At 27.2% G+C, this 19249-nt stretch overlaps 1 protein-coding gene across 13 annotated transcripts in view; it reads left to right on the top strand.

Moving 5' to 3' along the window:
- LOC136080471 (RUN and FYVE domain-containing protein 2-like) overlaps positions 1-19249 on the top strand; it is a 63281-nt gene that overhangs the window by 2653 nt on the left and 41379 nt on the right. For all 13 annotated transcript variants that reach the window (XR_010638479.1, XR_010638477.1, XR_010638478.1 and 10 more), the window contains exons 2-4: positions 9609-9661; positions 12486-12547; positions 14829-14898. Coding sequence is in view for 9 of the 13 variants with exons in the window: in XM_065797145.1 (XP_065653217.1) it covers positions 9609-9661; positions 12486-12547; positions 14829-14898 (185 nt within the window). In the remaining 4 variants the exon portion in view is untranslated. The remainder of the gene's footprint in view (positions 1-9608; positions 9662-12485; positions 12548-14828; positions 14899-19249) is intronic.

The following is a 19249-nucleotide window of genomic DNA, read 5'->3' as shown; positions in this document are numbered from 1 at the left end:
GATTTAATCATAACATTTTAACCGTGAGCACGCAATTAGCTGAGCTGATTACAAGTAACAAAAAATCATACTAAAAAATAATACTTCTTGCAATGAAAAAGTTCATTTATTTTTTAGCAAGTTAGTGCTTTAAAGGGCACTAATAACAATTTATATCAATTTAAACTAAATCTATTTAAAAAGTGCAGCTTTTACCACATAAAAATTATACACATTTCTTGTTTAAAATAGCACAATTTACAATACTTCATCAAAAAAAAAAGTTCTTTTTTTTTAATAAAAATATAATTTTTTTAATAAAAAAAAAACAAAAACATAAGTCAATATGAGGAAAAATTTTTGGAAACTTTATTTTGCTACAGTTTAATACTTCCTGGCAGGCAGTACCAATTTTTTGTTACTTTTGTATACTTAGAATAACAATTTGTGATAAATATCAAGTTATATGTTAAAAGTTAGTTTAACACTTGCTGCAGCTTGTTAAAATATTACTTTTTTTTGAAAAAGGTAATAAATTACATTCACTTTGCATGCATAGATAAAACTTTGTCAAATGAACAAAAACTGACTTAATTAAAATACCAATTTAAAATTTGATCTTTTTATTTAAAAATTTGTGCCTGGCTATTTTAAGGAGTGAAGAATCCAATAAAATGATCAGAAATATAAATATTTATTATTAAGTACTTGTATTTATCACTTTAAACAAGTTAAGGCAATTTTTCATATACCTGTTTTAAATGCCCAAGAAACCCATGTGGCCATGATGATATCAAAGAAGAATTTTACACATTCTCTATTCATTGATCTTTCAGAAAGCACAAGGATTTTGATCTGCAAATATATGGATTTCTATATATGGGGATTATAGCACGGTTCCCACTTTTTTTAGTGGAATATTGCAATTAATTTTTCACTATTTTCCAGACTAGCTCTGAAACTTTTGGCATTTTTTTTAGTGCTGATTAACATGCATAATAATATTGATTCCATGTTAGAACTGCGTATCATATTTTACATTCAAGAAAATCTTTTTTTGAGTGTAAAATATATATTTTTTTGTCTGTTTAACAAGTTGTAATTAATTTTTTAATGTTAAAATGTTAATGCTGAATTTAATAGGTAATAAACTTTTTCTATACTAGTGTGATGACAAGATGTTTTTTTGTAACTGTTAATAGTTCTTATTTTATAAGACAATTTGATGTTAACATTTTAGAAATATCATATATCAATTAAAATAATGATTTTAAAAGGCAATAATTTTCTTTTTTATTGATGTAATGTTATAGCAGGATGTTTTTTTTTTTTTTTTTTTTTTTTAAATGTTAGACTTTAGTTAATTAAACAACTTGCTGTTAACATTATAGCATTAAAAAATATCAACTTTTTTCAACGCAAAAAGTTTAAAATTATACAATGTTAAGTTCTGTTAAAATCATTATTCAGCCCAAGAAATAACTTAAACATGTTCATAACGACTACGCAAATGCTGAAATTTTCTGAACTCCAGTTTGTCTGGAAAGTAGTTAAAAATCTACCGCAAGTTTCCACTACAAAAAAAGTGGGGCACATAAACCAGCCTCTCTTAGTGTCTTGAGCCCTTAACATGCACATTCATTGGCACTACAAAAATGCCAAAAGTTTTCAGAGCTCCAGCTAATCTAGAAGATAATGAATAATCAATTGCAATATTTGGCAACAAAAAAGTGGGGATGATGCCCCGTTATTCATATATGGAAATATATATATATGCAGATCAAAATTCTTATGTTTTCTGAAAAATCAATAAATATAGAATGATGTGTAAAAAAAATTTTTTTTTATATATTATCAGGGCCGTATGGGTTTCTTGAACATCAAAATCAGTGATGTAAAAAATTGCCTAAATTTATTAAAATTGATAAATACAGGTACTTTAAAATATTTTTTTTATTTCTGATCATATCTTCACCCCTGAAATATAGCCAGGTATATATTTTTAAGTAAAAAAATCAAATATTTTAAAAGTTATGTAACTTAAAATCTTCTTGGAACTAGAGGCTAAAATTTTCTAGGAATTCTTATTTTACTAATTATTCTCAACTGTATAAAAATCAGCAAAATCTGAGATATAAGGAGACATTTTTATAAATTTCTGGGTCATTTGCCACGGAATTACCCATTATTTACTGTTATTATTAAATGAGGGGGGAATTGTTTAATGAATTTCTAAACGGTCGAAAAAAAAAATTTTTTAACAATATTTGTTAACATTTTGACTTTCTTCGCCAACGACTCATAAACTAGTTAATCATTTCTAATTGACGTTCATTCCGTGGTCAATTTAAAGAATTAATGATAATTAAAAAAATTTTTGTAAAAAGAAATTTCAGATCTAAAAAATATAATCTTTTCATAAATTTGTTATATAAAGTTTAATAAAAAAGTTCTCTAAAATAATTTTGCCTAGAGGCTCAATTATGGTTTATTTGGCAATGCATTTATATATAGTTATAAATGCATGAAGCACTTTTGTATATTAGCATTTTTGTGATAAAAAATTTATTCAATTGAAACTATAAGTAAATGAATGAAATAGTTGAATGTAAAACGAACATTTAAAAGTAACTTAAACTAAATTTGATAAAAAGGAATTTTTTTTCTTTAACATAAATTTGGAGATTTTAAAAGTAAAAAAAAATTGTAAAACAGAACATTTTAAATTTAAAAAAAAATTTAAATTAAATATAATAAAATCAAATTAAATTTATTATTATTAATATTTCTGCTTAATGTTTTCTGCATTAACTGTTTCAAAAGACTGTTTAAATATTCCAATTGAAAAATAGTTTGGTGTAACCATGGCCTACTGTTATTATACAGTCTGATTTGTTGCATTTTCCGTAAAAAATTAAGAGACCAGTTTTTTACGGCTTATTTTTAAATTTTAAATTATGTATGAATGGTTTTATTAACAACAATAACAATATTTACCAGTGAATATTATACAAAGTTGTTGAATAAAGTATTGAATTATAATATTGTAACAATTACTATATAAATATTTGCTTGCATGCATTGGTTTATGCTTTTATAGTCATTTAGTATGTAATATATTCTGAACTGATTAATATGTGAATGTATTCTGACTGATTGCCTGTTTCATTATATTCCATTAGAGAGTGGAATAATGAAATAGACACACAGACAGTCTATTATTATTACTGTATTTAATCAAACTGTTTTTTTATGCGATGTTATTTAAGTGAAGATAGTTCCAATAATAAATGTAAGTGAACTTTATATTTAAAAATAACTGTGTTACATTTTTTTGATTCGTTTTAGTAATAAAATTGTTAATAAATGTGTTGTTACAAACTGTAAAACTGGTTACTTTAATGGTCTAAAAAAGTCAACATTTCGTTTTCCTAAACAATTTGATTTGCGAGAACGATGGATATACTTTGTTAATAGAAAAGATTAGGCTCCATCAAAATATGCAGCTATTTGTGTGAATCATTTTGATGACAAATTTATTAATTACAGAAAAAGATCTTTGAAATGGAATCTTCTTCCAGTTCCAACTATTCAAACTAATGAAATAAGTGGATTGTCGACTCTAAGGATTCAAAAGTTGCCTTGAAAAGAACCAACTTTGAGATATTTAGGAAAAAATGAGTTTGAAGATTTTCAAAGTGTTGATAAAATAATTAATCTTGATTCTTTGACAGAACAACATTCTCCGCCAGGCTTTACATTTAAAAAAATTCATGATAGTGTTGTTTATTATAAACTATGTTTTGATGAAAAATCAGACATACCAACTGTTTTTGAGTCAATAACTGTAAATAAAGATCTTTATGTTTCATTGCCATATAAAGGCTATCATATTTCTTTACCTGAATGGTTTCGTAGTGGTCGTAATTGAAAATTAACAAACTGTAGTATGTTAGAAAGTTTTCCTGTCTATATTAGAAATAAAGCCAATGATATGAATTCGATTTTGACAGAGTTAAATGAAATTAGATACTATTCCCCTCAAGGCAGACCTCCATATTCTGCATCTATTATACGTTATGCACTAATTTTACGTCACACCTCAGCACAGTCTTCTAAGTTATTGTTAGAACAACTACCTTTACCATCTTTTAGTTTACTTAGAAAAATCCAAAATGGTGATATAAATGCGTATAAAGCTATAACAGTTTTGTTACAAAAACATTGTGTATCAAGTGATTGTGTGCTTCTTGTGGATGAAATGTATCTGCAGAAAGCAGCCCAATATCAAAGTGGGAAATATATTGGTGAAGATTCAGAAAGTAATCTTTATAAATGTGTTGTTGTTTTTAAGATTGCATGCTTCAAAAAGCTATTCCTTATGTTGTGAGATCATCACCTGAAGTTTGCACAACAGGATCATGGTTGAAAAAAGAAATTAATGAGTGCATTATCTCATTGCACCAATCAGGTTTTAAACTAAGTGCTATTGTTACAGATAATCATTCTACCAATATTAATGCATTTTCAGAGTTACATAAATCCTATACTGGAGATGGAAAACTATTTATTTATCATCCAGCTTATAATGGAGTTTTAAAAACGTATCTATTATATGATATAACCCATTTAATAAAAAATGTTAGAAATAACTTGTTGAATGGAAAAAAATTTGTTTTTCCTTTTTTTTTCATTTGATTTCTTCAGAGACAAAGTTGAAGTTCCAGCTGGCTTTATTACTTGGGATTTATTTCATAAAGTTTATGAAAAAGACCAATTATTAAATGAAAACTTGAAAAAAGCGAAGAAAATTAATTATCAGGTCACTCATCCTGGAAATAATAAACAAGATGTTAACCTTGCATTAGCGATTCTTGATGAAACAACTACAGCTGCAATACTAAGTTATTTTCCTGAATGAAATGATGCAGCACAATTTTTATCATTGTTTCATAAGTTATTTATCACACTTAATTCAAAGCAAATGTTTAATACATCCAATCAGCTCGGCAATGCTGCTGTAAAAGGAGATAAAAAACCCACATTTTATAGAGAAACTGCAAATTGGATTGAAATTTGATCAACATGTGAATATTTTACTTTAACCAAACTTCTCATGCTCTTATCACAACATTACGTGCAACTGCATCTCTTATTGATGATTTGCTTGAAGAAAGCTATACATATGTTCTTACTTCCAGGTTACAAAGTGATCCTTTGGAGCTACGCTTTAATAAGTATAGACAAATGAGCGGTGGTCGATTTCTTGTAAGTCTTTTAGAAGTTTGCAACAGTGAAAACATTTTGGCAGTAAGAAGTCTCCTAAAGGAAGATATTAATTCTGGGATGAAAATATTTATAAAACATTTGAATACTCTACTTTAGAAAACATTATGTAAGATATTGTCAGCTTTCTGAAGATAGCATGGAAGTTGCTGTTACTATAGCAGGCTACATTGCTAAAAAATTGAAAAAAAGATTTAAATGTCTATCTTGCGGTCAAAAAGTGGTTTCTTAATTCGTTATTAAGACCAAGATGTTCTTAATAACGAATGTCTGAAAATATTATCCAGAGGTGGACTTATATGTCCAAGTCAATCCTTGTCTGATTTTATTTGCCATCTTTTTAGTATTCTAGATATTATTCCTCCTATTCTAATCAAACATTGCGGTTATTCTTTATGAATTAAAAGTTTTGCAGATCCAATTTTTAAGATTTATTATAGCAGTGTTGATTTTACATGCGAGAACCACCAAGAAGGGGGAATTAAATATGGATCTCAAATTGTCATTAATATTTTTTATAATAATTTACAAAAAGAAACTGTAGATTCTGTAGGAAAAGATCAGGTAAAATTAAAAAAAAAAGATATAAAACTGACAGCTAGTGCTAATAAAAGATTTTTTCTCAAATCCTTAATACATATAAAATTACAAACCTTTGTTTTTATTTCCTCCTAAAATGTTGTAAATAGTCTTTGCAATATGTAAGTTTGTTTTAGTAGCATTTTGATGCATAGCTATTTGAGAGTCTATTTCAGTATTTCATATGTTATTGGAATATACTGAAACAGGGAATCAGTTCGTGAAAAGTATTGTATAGCATAATGTAATTACATGATGATAATCTTAAGTATTCCTCAACCATTTTAATAAAATAAACAATTAATGTAAAAAAACTGGCCTCTTAATTTTTTACGGAAAATGCAACAAATCAGGCCGTATAATAACAGTAGGCCATGGTGTAATGTAAATGGCTTAACATGTTGTTTCGTCGGTAAAATGAACAGCATAATGCTTCTTATCAAGGCCTGTTTTAGGAGTCCATCTTTTTTTATTAAGATAAGAAATCTATGAGATGTAATCTACTCGGCAACCCATGATAACAGAACAGAAAATTTGAAAAATAATTACAAAGTATAACAACAAAAATCCATAATGGCAGACTTGTTCATAAAAAGGGTGTTTTACGCTGAATTTTAAAATGTCATAGTTTTTAAACCATTAAAATTTGAGAGCTTAAACTTTACATTTTTCCATGTTACGCCATTAAATACCACTGGTTAAAATTTAAAAAATAATATGAAGGGTGACTGGAGTGACAATCCTTCTTTCACATAGAATTTTCTTTACGCAAATAGAAAAATTTTGATTGAGTTCACTTCTAGTGGTTCACTTCTCGTGGATCACTTCTAGTGGTTCACTTCTCGTGGATCACTTCTAGTGGTTCACTTCTAGTGGATCACTCCTAGTGGTTCACTTCTAGCGGATCACTTCTAGTGGATCGCTTCTAGTGGGCTTTTTTACTTATTATTTTACTAATGTTTAGCATCTACAAACTAAGTATCTTCAATTTTATTTATGCTTTATCAGCATTTGTTTTCAAATTCTGATAAAATGAGAATTTCATTTGAGAGTTCCATTCAAGTTCCAACAAATATACATATATTAAAAGTTATTTAAAAAAAGATTTAATGAGAGTTTCAAACTCTAAATATTCAAAACATAACAAAAATAAACTTAAACTACGTTAGACAAGTTTCGAATGTAACAAGTCAAAAGGAAATTGACACCAATTTTATTACCATCTTGCATCTAACTCAACAAATTTTTTATTCTACTGAGTTTTTGCATCCATCTAAAATTTTTAAACATTGTTTGTGGCTGAAACATTAATTAATTGAAAGCGCGGTAGGTAACATTTGTATTTTCTTTTTCTTTTGTTGAATTGACAGAGTAAATAGTAGAACTGCTTTTTTTGCGCAAAAACCTCTTTAGCTCCTGGATTTAGCACTAGCCTATTAAGATGCTGTAAATTTTGACTTTCCATAAAAACATCATTAATTTTCTCAAAAAAATCCTAAATTTGGTCTGTAGAAACATTGATTGCGGTTCTACTCAATGATTCTAGTTATCTTAATGGTATGTTTGTTTTTTGATTTGAAATGTATTAGGATTTGTTTTTGAATATAGGCAATAAATTTTCACTTCTTGGCATCATATTTCATGCACAGTTTTCATTAACTTTTTCTGTCTTATTTAATGATCAAGTTTTGTGCAACTTATAAGCCAATCAACTTTTGATTTCTCTATGTCCTTAGTCATTATCTAATTCCTCATTTTTTCTTACTTTTAAATGCCTGTTTTTTAAATAGTTTTTATCACAATTACTTTTATCGTTTTTTTCAAAGTTACTTTTATCAAAATATTGATTCTAATAACTTTTTTGAACTTTATTAGTTTGCATGATTTCCATTATTACAACACTTTTTTTTTACCATCTTCACTTCCGACAAGTAACTTCACTGCAAACAACCGCTATTATAGTTGGAAGTTACTGGAAGAGAGAAGTTTATAGAGCAAGATAACAATTGACAGACAACTTAAAAAATTGCAATTAATTATATGAATCAGGAAAACAAAATAAAGGAAGCGAATTCCAAAAAACTGATATTTGAGGAAAAAAACTAGACAAATAAGAATTTTTAGACCATATAGGAACAGTTACAGTAAAAGGATGAGACTTAATTGAATTACAAGTAACATGAAAATGAATTTTAGTAGATGGCATTAGAAACGCTAGCTCTTTAGAGCAGTGCCCATTATAGTATTTGTAGAAAAGAGAAAGAGAAGCAACATTACAACGATGTGATAATGGTTGGATGTTACCTGCAAGAGTAGGTCCAACTATGTTTACAATGCATTTTTGCACCTTGTCTGAAAGAGAAAGGGCATCATTGGAAGATCCACCCCAGATATGGCAACAGTATTTGAGATTTATAGAGTTAAAGAATAGAATCCTGTGTAAGAAAGTGGCGAGCACGATAAAGAGTTGCAACCTTAGCAGATGCTAATTTTGCAATGGATTTGATATATAGTTTCTAATAAAGATCGGAAATAAGAGTTAACCCTTGAAGATGAAGGGTAGATGACTTATTGAGTACATTACCGTTCATAAATAAGGAAGATCTAGATTATTGCGATAACAATTACCTGAAAAAAATTGAGTTTTATCTGAGTTCACTAGCCACTGTGAGCCCTATGCTGTAGCAGAAGTGAGATCCTTTTGAACCTCAAATGCTCCCTCCAAGCAACAGGGATTATCTTTTTCTGGATATATCCGAAATTTTAGATATTTTTTCAATTTTTAATTTTTCTGGATTTCCAACAAGTCTTCCATAAATGCAAGTTTAAATGAATATTTTTGCAATAAATATGTTTTTAGACTTTTTTAGTCATTACCTATAAAAAAAAGCAAAAAAGTTTCAAAAAAATTGGGATAGCCATCATTTTAAAGTTAAATTAAGACAAATGATAGGGAAATAAACTTCAGATTTTTCCTTTTTTTTTTTTTTGAAAAATGTTTTCCAGAATTTCAAATATGACCTAGATGATCTCTATAGCAATCCTCTGAGTGTTGTTGTCTTGTTGCCATTGTAAATGTGAGAATATCTGGTAGATTGTTAATGTAAATTAAAAAGATTATAGGGCCAAAGATAGAACCTTGAGGAACCCCTAAAGTTTCAGGATATAAAGAAGAGTGCTCTCCCTTGAGATAACTTTTATACTACAATTGGTAAAGAAGGGTTTAATAATCTTAAAGGCATTACCTGATACATCATAAGAAGAAAGCTTATGGAGAAGACCAGCATGCCAAACTCTATCAAAAGCTTTAGAAATAATGAGAGTGATAGCCTTAACCTCTCCATATCTTGGTTACCAAACTTCAAAAGGGTAAAGTATTTAATATATAGAAAATAAATTTCATTTTTTCTTTTATCTAAAGAAATTAAAAATTATGTGCAACCTTAAAAAATATAAACACATTTTAAAATGGACTTAGATCCATTTGAAAATGTGTTTATGTAAAAAAAGTTATATAAATGAAAAAGGGGAGAATAAATTAACTTGGTCTTTTAAGTTTTATCTGAAAAGAATACATTAAATTTTATTTAAAATTTTCAAATTTAGTATAACACCACATTTATTTCTTTTCTCAGTTGCTTTTACTTTAGCTCAGCACATCACAGATTAAATTAATGGATTTAAACGCCCAAACCCACAACCCTATGAACAACCTTGTCATTATTTTATTTCCATTTTATTTTTGTTGGTATTTTTTATTTTAGCTGTGAAAAACTGTAATGAATGCAGGCATTCATTCAAGGCATGTGAGTGTAAGGTAAAATTTCATATTTTTTTGTTTCCTCATCATTACTGACTTTATTAACATGATAATTGTAAAAATAACTTCAATAACTTCAATAGTTCTCAGCATATAAAGTTGTTAATATAATCGAGTCTAGTTTTTCTAAAGTGAAGACTAGACTTTCTTACTTTTATACTTTTCTCAAAATATTTAAATTATTAATATTTTATTTGACAATCAAATAGAATGTTAGAGATTGTTCTAAAAGTTAAATATTAGTATTCCATATTCTTGCTATAATCTTATAAGGGTTTTTTTATAATCTTATAAGGGTAAGAGAGATTTATATATCAGATATAATATCTCCTAATGAGGGAAGATTTATATATCAGATATAATATCTCCTAATGAGGGAAGATTTATATATCAGATATAATATCTCCTATTGAGGGAAGATTTATATATCAGATATAATATCTCCTAATGAGGGAAGATTTATATATCAGATATAATATCTCCTAATGAGGGAAGATTTATATATCAGATATAATATCTCCTAATGAGGGAGATATAATATCTCCTAATGAGGGAGATATAATATCTCATAATGAGGGGGCAGCTCTAAAAGTCCGTTTTATTATTCTGAGGTTGGCTAATAGGAAATCCCACTACTCTGAACTCTGTGGTAGCTCTTGATGGAATCAGAGAGACTAATTCCATCAACAGCTGTAAAATATCATAGTATTAACAGTGCCATGTTACACCCAAACAAGGCTTCCCTTTTAGTGCTTCTGATGTGTATAATATATATTGCTTATTTTGTATAATATTATGCATAGTAGTTTGTGTATAGCTTATTTTGTATAATATTTATTGCTTATTTTGTATAATATATATTGCTTATTTTGTATAATATTATCTATAATAGTTTGTGTATAGCTTATTTTGTATAATATTTTGTGCTTATTTTGTATAATAGTTTGTGTATAGCTTAATCCTTAGTTTGTCATACACTATCTACAATTGATTCAGTTTACCAGGCCTTCTTGATCTTTGTGAGACTAATTTTAGTTTGACTGTTACATCTTTGGATTTAAGTGTAAACGATTTAAGTGTAAATTATCTTTTGATTCGCAACAACTCATATAGTTACCTGCTTGACCTTTGCATATACTTATGCATCAATTTATTTACTTGTTGTAAAATCAGCTTTGAATCCTCCAAAATTTCTATTAATTGCTTTCTCTCATATTTACTCAATCTTCCTAATTTTTGTTCTTTACTTCTTTTTTTTCTGCAAAACTGTCTTCGGTTTCTTATCAGTTTAGATGAGCTCTTTCTATTTTACCTGTCAGTCAAAATTATTGTAATTCCTGACTTCAATACTCATCAAACTGAATGACTCAGCTCTAGTACAACTGACCTTGCTAGCTCTTTTTCTAGACAACCTTAATCTTTTTCCATAACATCCTAATCACTTATCTTCACTCCTTCATTTGTCAAATTCACATGTCTTTAATTTTTCTGCTGAAAATTACACTAAGTAACTTTTTGTATTTAGACTAGCATGCTAATATTCATAAGAGTTATTATTATTCATAAGAATAATTATGCATAAGAATTTTTAATATCTTTAATATTTTCATTAATAAAAACAAGTCTTGTCTCTTTTATATTTTTTTCTTTCTAACTACTTTTCATTCACTTCTATAAATCGCTTTTTCTACTTCAGTATAGAATGTTGCATAGTTATCATATTTGGGCTGGTTTTTTTAATAAGACCCTTTTTTTGAAAGCAAGGTCTATAAAATACATTGCAAATGTTAATGGACCTCACTTTACGTCATGATTTTCTTCTTCTTACACACAAACTTCTAGTATTGTAATGGTAGATTTTAGAGATCTATGGAAAATAAACTTTGTCATAAATTATTATTATGATCTTTGTTTTTTTAATCGACCTAGAATATTTTATCTTTTTTTACTTATGGGTTTATAAAAACTTAAAAAAGAAAAAACACGAATAAGTAAAATTTAGTTATGTTTTTTCCAATAAAAATCTAGATAAAATGCAACACAAGATTATATATATCTTCATGATTCTTTTTGTTATTAATTCATTCAAACCTTGGGAATTCTATAAAACCATTTCTTGCAGTTTCCAGAATGATTACTGCAGCAAAAATAAATATTGATAAATAATTAACAAAAAATCTTAAGATAATATATTTCCTTAACAATTTTAGCTATGCATGCACACAATTGTATGAAAATGTCAATATTAACAAGCTAATGTGCCAATATTGGCATTCTAATATTGAACAAACAATATTGGAGCAATATCGCCAATACTTGCCAATATTGACATGTCAATATTGGCACAATTTATTGACATGTCATTATTGGCACAATACCGCATATTTTTACTGATATTGGCCAAGATACCCAATGTAGCATCATTATTACGCCAATAATTCTTGCTACTGCGGTTCTTTTTCAATATAGTTTACATTTTTAAAAGTTTATTTTACTAAGAACTGTCATCTCCATTCATTTCTTTAATAATTGTCAAAAGTAGTATTTCTATGAAATAAATGAACAACCACTATTAGTTTTCAGTTAACATCAGTTTTCATAAGTTTCATCATAGTTTAGTAAGTATTTTGCTATTAAAAATGGTTTTATCATCTTTACCACTTAAATATTGTTTTCATTATTACATTCATTCTCATTTATTTTATTATTAATTCTTTATATGAAGGTTGCTTGCAGCCTTGTAGAGTGTAAATTTTTTTAAAGTTATTGCTTGTTTTAAGTTTTAGAAAACTAAAAAAACTTTGTTTATTAAAATTACTAGTTCTGTTCAAAATGTGGTACACCTTTTATGAAGTATTTTGGTACTAGCATTGTCAAGGGAAGGTACTCTTTATTCAATTTAAAATTTTTAAACAAAAATTGTTAGTTATTTATATTTTTCTAAAATTTGATTATGTATATTAATTTTTTACTTGATTAATTTAAGTTTAAAAATAAGACATAAAAAGTTTGTTCAATTGAATAATTAACTTGTTTACTCAAACTAATTCTTAAATATTTGTTAAGAATTAGTTTGAGTAAACAAGATTTTGAGCAAACTAATGGAATTTATTTAAGTAATATTAAATAAATATATTTAAACAATTAATTTAGATTATTTGTTTGTATCAAACAAGTAACCTAATAATAAAAATCCCTTTTTTTTAATATTTTTTTTTTAGATAAGTTGTAAAAACTAATTGTTTCATATTAGGTGTTTTACCAGCTACATGTAACAAATCGTTGTATTTAGAGATCATTCATAAGTTACACAATGCTAATATTATATAATAAACAAAACAGAAAAGATCACAAGTTTAGCTTGCAGAGTCTTTAATTACCAAAAATTAAAAGTTTAAGTTCAGTAAAAACTGCAGCAAAAAAAAAAAAAAATGAATAAATTGATTTAAATACTAGAAGTAGGAGATCATATGATCTCCTACTTCTATTATTTAAATAAATTTAACATTGTGTAATTTATGAGCAATCTTGTTTAAAAAAATTAATTAATTTGTCACTTAAATTTTAAAAAATGCATATCAAAGAATCTTATTGGTTAAAATACATGCTAAAATGTGATACAATCGTGAATAAAAAGTCAAATGAGTTGATGTAATGAATAAAATATCGAAAATGGAATGTAAGAATATGTTAAACCTTATCATAATGTTAGTAAATTTGTGCATAGCTTTTTCAGAGTTTATATGTTCAGGGAAAATCAGGGACAAAAGTGTCTTTTTCAACTGTGAAAAGAAAATCATGAGAAAGTCAGGGAATGCCAGGGTAAGTCAGGGAGTTATTTTAGTGGTCAAGGGAAACAGTTGTTTTTTTCTTGGTGAGTCACTGAATAATAAAACATTTCAACTTCTAAATTTCTTTTATACATAGGATTGTATTAAATTGTAAATTTTTCTTGGATTTTGAATTTCGAATGTTAAATTAAATCATTTTAAATATAAATTATTTTATTAACTGTTTATTATTTTTATTTTTGAAGTTTTCAAATTTAATAATCTACTATCTAATGTTCATCAAAATTTTAAATATAAAAATTATGTTTTTTTTAATAGTTTAAATGAATTTTAAACCTTTTTCCTAAATAATTTTAAATCTTTTTTTAAATTTTAAGGAATTAAATTCTTAATAATTACCTTATATTATATTTATGATATTTTTAATATTTTATATTTTACACCTTATATTTTTAATAATTATCTCAATTTTTAAAGTTTTCTGTTTTAAAATTTTTGTGTATTTTTCAAAATTTAATTTTAACATATTTTTTTTAATGTTACTTTCTTGTAGCTATTTTTTTTTCTTTACAAAATAATTGATTTTCAAAAAGTCATAAATATTTTCTCACATTTTGTTTATTTGATCTTTACAATATAGGAAAAGTATGTTCATATATGAAACTTTAATAATATACATAGTCATAAAAAGGACCTTTTTTTTTTAATTAGTTGTTGTGTTGTGTAAGTAATAAAAGCCTTAAATTAAAAAGCATATTTGATCAGTCATATATGCTCTTTTATTATATATATGAGTGTCAATGCATTTTATTGTGAGAATTTTTTCTATGTGTGACTGCCAATGTAAGGCAAAGTGAGTTTTTTCTGCAAACTATAATTATTGCTATATAAAGTTAGCGAGTCAGGCATAAAAGGGGTTGTTTTTTTTTTGAAAAAGTCAGGGGGAAAAGATTGGCTGGAAATCTTTCATTTAGAACTCTTTCATTTATTGTATAAACCTGTTAATAAAGCTACGCAAGAAAGAAAGCAATGATGTTTAAACAGCAATAATACTATTTCATGTAGAATATTAAAAATACTATATGAAAAAATTGGTTTTCTAATTTTGAGAGAATTTAAACAATTAAAAAAAAAATCTCTTCTTGTAAAAAATTTTTTAATCAAAAAATAGTTATGTTAATACAAATAAAAATCTGGCATAAATATCAATTATAAGTTATAAATTGCTATTCAAACTGTGCATGTATATTGTTGCAGCATATGTATTATATCTCAACTGTGCACATAGTATATTGAAATATATTGAAGATATAATACATAGCAACCTACGTATTATTCACCATTAGTTAATACATAATATAATATCTTTTTAGGTCACACTGCAGGTCATGTTTATCAGCAGCATGTATAGCATGCATAATGATTCTTGATGACCATGAAAAGGTAAACAAAAGAATATTTTCCTTTTTTTCAAGGTACACTAATTATTTGCTGCTTGGACAACATATGTTTTTTTATGGCAATATGTTTTTTGTAGTTAAAAAGTTAATACTTTTTTAGATTAAAACAATAAGCTAAAATTTATTCACTTAGTTAATAGCTGAAATTATTAGTGCAAAACTCTCAACAGCAATTTAAACAAGTTAAATTAAATATATTTCAAAATAATATTAACAATGATGAAGATAGTACTAATTATTGCTGTCAATAATAGTAATTAAAATATTATTCATACAATAATTATAATAATTATTATCATTTGATAATAATTATGATCATAATTATTATAATGATAGTAGTAAAAGTAAAAATAAAGTAATTATATAATTGAATATCAAAGCTATGTATACACATCTCTTGCTATGTATACATATATCTCTTGCTATGTATACATATATCTCTTGCTATGTATACATATATCTCTTGCTATGTATACATATATCTCTTCCACTATAATGTAGGGATCAGTCTAATGTTAGGGGGAGTAGCCACAACAGTAAAAATTTGTTTTTAGAGATTAGGGTTTTGTAATTGTTGGGGTCTTAAATCTTAAAAGTTTTGACGGAGAATTTTTGAATTAGGAGTTGTTGTTTTTTTTTTGTTATTTTTTTTTAAATTTTTGAAAATTGAATGAGGAGATAGAGGTTGTGATTTTTTGTTTTGGAATTATTAAAAGGTAATTGCTAAAGGTAATTTTGTATTTTTTGAAAACAATAATTTACGCTTTTGCAAAGTGCATGAAAATTAAAGATAATTAACATGCAATGACCTATTAATTGTTATTCTTTATTCGTTGATGCAAAATAGAAAGAATTTTTCACAATTTCGTTTGTTAAATTTTATTTACTAATAAAAAAACGTATAAACTTAAAGAAATTAAAAGAAAAAGAAAATATTTTGACATTTCTTTTTTGAAACTTTTAAAAATAATAATATTATTAATTAATGAACAATAAGTTAATAAAATTTAAATAATTAAATAAGAAAATAAAAATATCATATTGGTTTTGTTAAACACATAAAAAATGAAAACTATAATAAATATAATAATTCTTTATATTCTATTTGATTATATATATTTGAGCAAAACAAAAAAAATTCTTTTCAAAACTTTTAAAAGTGTTTTTAGTATGCAAAAAAACATTACTTCACTTTAATGAAAATAAGAAAGTTTTAAAAAAAAGCACAGTATAGAAAAAAAAACAATCATGTTTAAGCATGATTTTTTTTTAAATAATTGCAAATGCATTTATTTTAAGTAACATTTGGCATGTTTTTATCCTATGAAAAACCATGCTAAAACATAATTACTTTCTTCAATAGCATACTTAGTTTACTTAAACATAATATTATTGAAGAAAATAATCATGTTTTAGCATGGTTTCTTTTAAAGTCTTTAAAATACGTTTTAAATTTTAGTAACTAATTGGTTTTTATTATAAATAGTTAATATTATATTATTATTGTGTTTTTTATAATAAGTAAAAAGTCAATCGCATAATTATTTTGGAAAAAATATTGCTGAAGTAATGTGTTTGTTTTGAAAAATTTTAAGCAAACGTTTTAAGACAATATTCTTTACTTTGAAAATGAGTTAAAAATAATATAATGTGGTTTTAAATTAAATTTAATTACAATGCGGTACTTTAAAAGATACAAATGATGTAATTTAACTGACATAATTTAAAATACACAACTGACATAATTTAACTGACGTAATTTTTAATGAAAATGAATTAAAAATAATTTTAATTTTTTAAATTAAATTTAATTAATAAAAAGTCAATCGTCAATATTTTTTATTGAGTAAATTTACATTAACTTTACTCAATAAAAATATATATGTATATATATATATATATATATATATATATATATATATATATATATATATATATATATATATATATATATATATATATATATATATATATTAACCTGCTACTGGTAACATGTAACCCAGTACAACCTGCTTCATGTCCTGCTGCCTTGCAGGATACGCTTTTTAAAGCAAAGGCTAGAAGAAGCCAACTTAAAACACCCCCTGCCTTGGTGCTCTTGGTTGTGTAATAGCTAGAGATAATGTCTCGATAAAAATACTCATCTTGGGCAGATGTTAAATGCATCTCGCTACTGTCTTGTAGAAGGCCTCCTAAGCAAAGACTTAAGGGGTAAACAAATTATATCTGTTGACCAGCCTCGCACCCTTTCTTCATCTATTAGGCTGGCACAGATGTGTTTTTAATACATTGTTTCCAGTTTAGGATGTTAAACTGATATTCATGGTCTTCGAAGTAACTTTTTTCTTCTGTTAAGTCTTATCTCTTGCAAAGTTCACCAGACCTACTTGCTTTTTGTTAGACTAATTTCAGTTCAGCTGTCTCATCTTGTGATCTTAGTGTTGATGGTTATCTTCCTTTAATTCGGAAAGACTCCAATAATCACATGCTTGGCCTGGGCATTTAAATTCGTAAGAATTCACCCATTTGTTGCAAAACTAGGTTTGAACCCACAGACTATTTTTTTATGTGCTTTTGTTTAGCACCACTTCACTCTATCACCTTTCTCTTTGTTCTATATCGCTCTCCTTCATCTCAAGACTGCACTCTTTTTGATGTTTTTTTTGATCAACCTGACCAAGCCTTCTCTTTTTATCCATCAGCCAATATTGTTGTTGTTGGTGACTTTAATGCCCATCACATGGCTTGGCTCTTGCGTCAGTGACTCTGCTGGCGATAAAGCTCTCAACTTTTGCCTTTCTCAAGCTCTTACTCAAATAGTCAACTTTCCAACTCACTTTCTAGACAACCTGAATCACTTACCTTCTCTACTCCACTTATGTCTTGTTTCTGATCCTAGTCAGTGCTCAGTTTCTCCACATTCACCCTTAGGTGCTTCTGATCATGGTTTGATCGCTCTAAAACTATTCTCTCATTCTTCTTCATCATCAGAATCCCCCTATCATCGAACCTTTTACAACTACCTTAATGCTGGCTGGGACTCTTTCCGTGATTTTCTTCATGATGGCCTTAGTGTAGAAATCTTTCGTCTTCCTGCTGAAAAATATGCTTCTTACATAACTTTGTGGATTCAGGCTGGCATGGAATCTTTTATTCCCTCTTGAAGATTCCAGGTCAAGCCTCACTCTTCTCTAAGGTTTTCCTCACATTGTGCTGCTGCAATTTCCAATCGAAACCGTTACTTCCATATCTATCAGCAAAACAATTCTCCCAAAAACAGACGCCTGTTTATTACTGCTAGAAACCATTGTATGAAAACTCGTATTTCATCATAAAAATTAGGCTCTCGTGACTTCTGGAGAATCTTTAACAGTATCAATAATAAGGGCAAATCTGTTATTCCACCTCTCTTGTATGGTTCAAACTTTGTCACCTTTGTCACCAAGACAAAGCTGGATTATTTGCTAAGAACCTTTCATCAATATCATCTCTTGATTCCACTAGTTGTGTTCTACCTGATTTAGCTGTCAAACAGGTTGATCCATTGCTTGACATTTGTATCACTCCAGCTTCTGTATCAAAAGTGGTTTCCTGCTTAGATTCTTCTACAGCCTTACAAACCTTTTTTACAGACAACATACCTTTTGTAGTCTTGCAGAAGTGTTCTCTGGAGCTGTCGTCTATATTTTCAAAACTATTTAACACTGCTTAACTGAGTCTTGTTTTTCAGCCTGCTGGACAGCCTGTTGTTATCCCTATTTTCAAAAATTCTGGAGAGTGATCTGATTTGTCTAACTAACATTCTATTAGTCTTCTTCCTATCATAAGCAATGTTTTTTGAATTTTTAATTTACAAACACATAATCTCTCATCTTGAATCTAATAGCTTACTTTCTGATCACCAATATGGATTTCAATCTACTTGTTCTACAACTGATTTGCTAGCAGTAATAACCGATAGGTTTTGTTATGCATTAGATGGAGGTGGAGAGGTTAAGGCTATCGCTCTTGACTTTTAACAAAGCTTTTGATAAAGTTTGGCATGCTGGTCTTCTCCATAAGCTTTCTTCTTACGGTGTATCTGGTAATATCTTTAAGATTGTTGAATCCTTTCTTTCCAATCGTAGTACAAAAGTTGTCCTCAATGGACAGCACTCTTTTTCATATCCTGTAACTTCAGGAGTTCCTCAAGTTTCAATCCATGGTCCTATACTCTTTTTAATTTACATTAACGACCTTCCAGATATTCTCACATCTTAGGTGGCATTGTTCGCTGATGACACTACCATTTATTCTTGTCATTATAAGAAGCCAACATTCTCTGATTGCTTGGA

This window comes from Hydra vulgaris, chromosome 05, assembly GCF_038396675.1.
Source record: "Hydra vulgaris chromosome 05, alternate assembly HydraT2T_AEP".
NCBI lineage: Eukaryota > Metazoa > Cnidaria > Hydrozoa > Anthoathecata > Hydridae > Hydra > Hydra vulgaris.
This window is presented reverse-complemented; position numbering and strand designations above follow the sequence as displayed.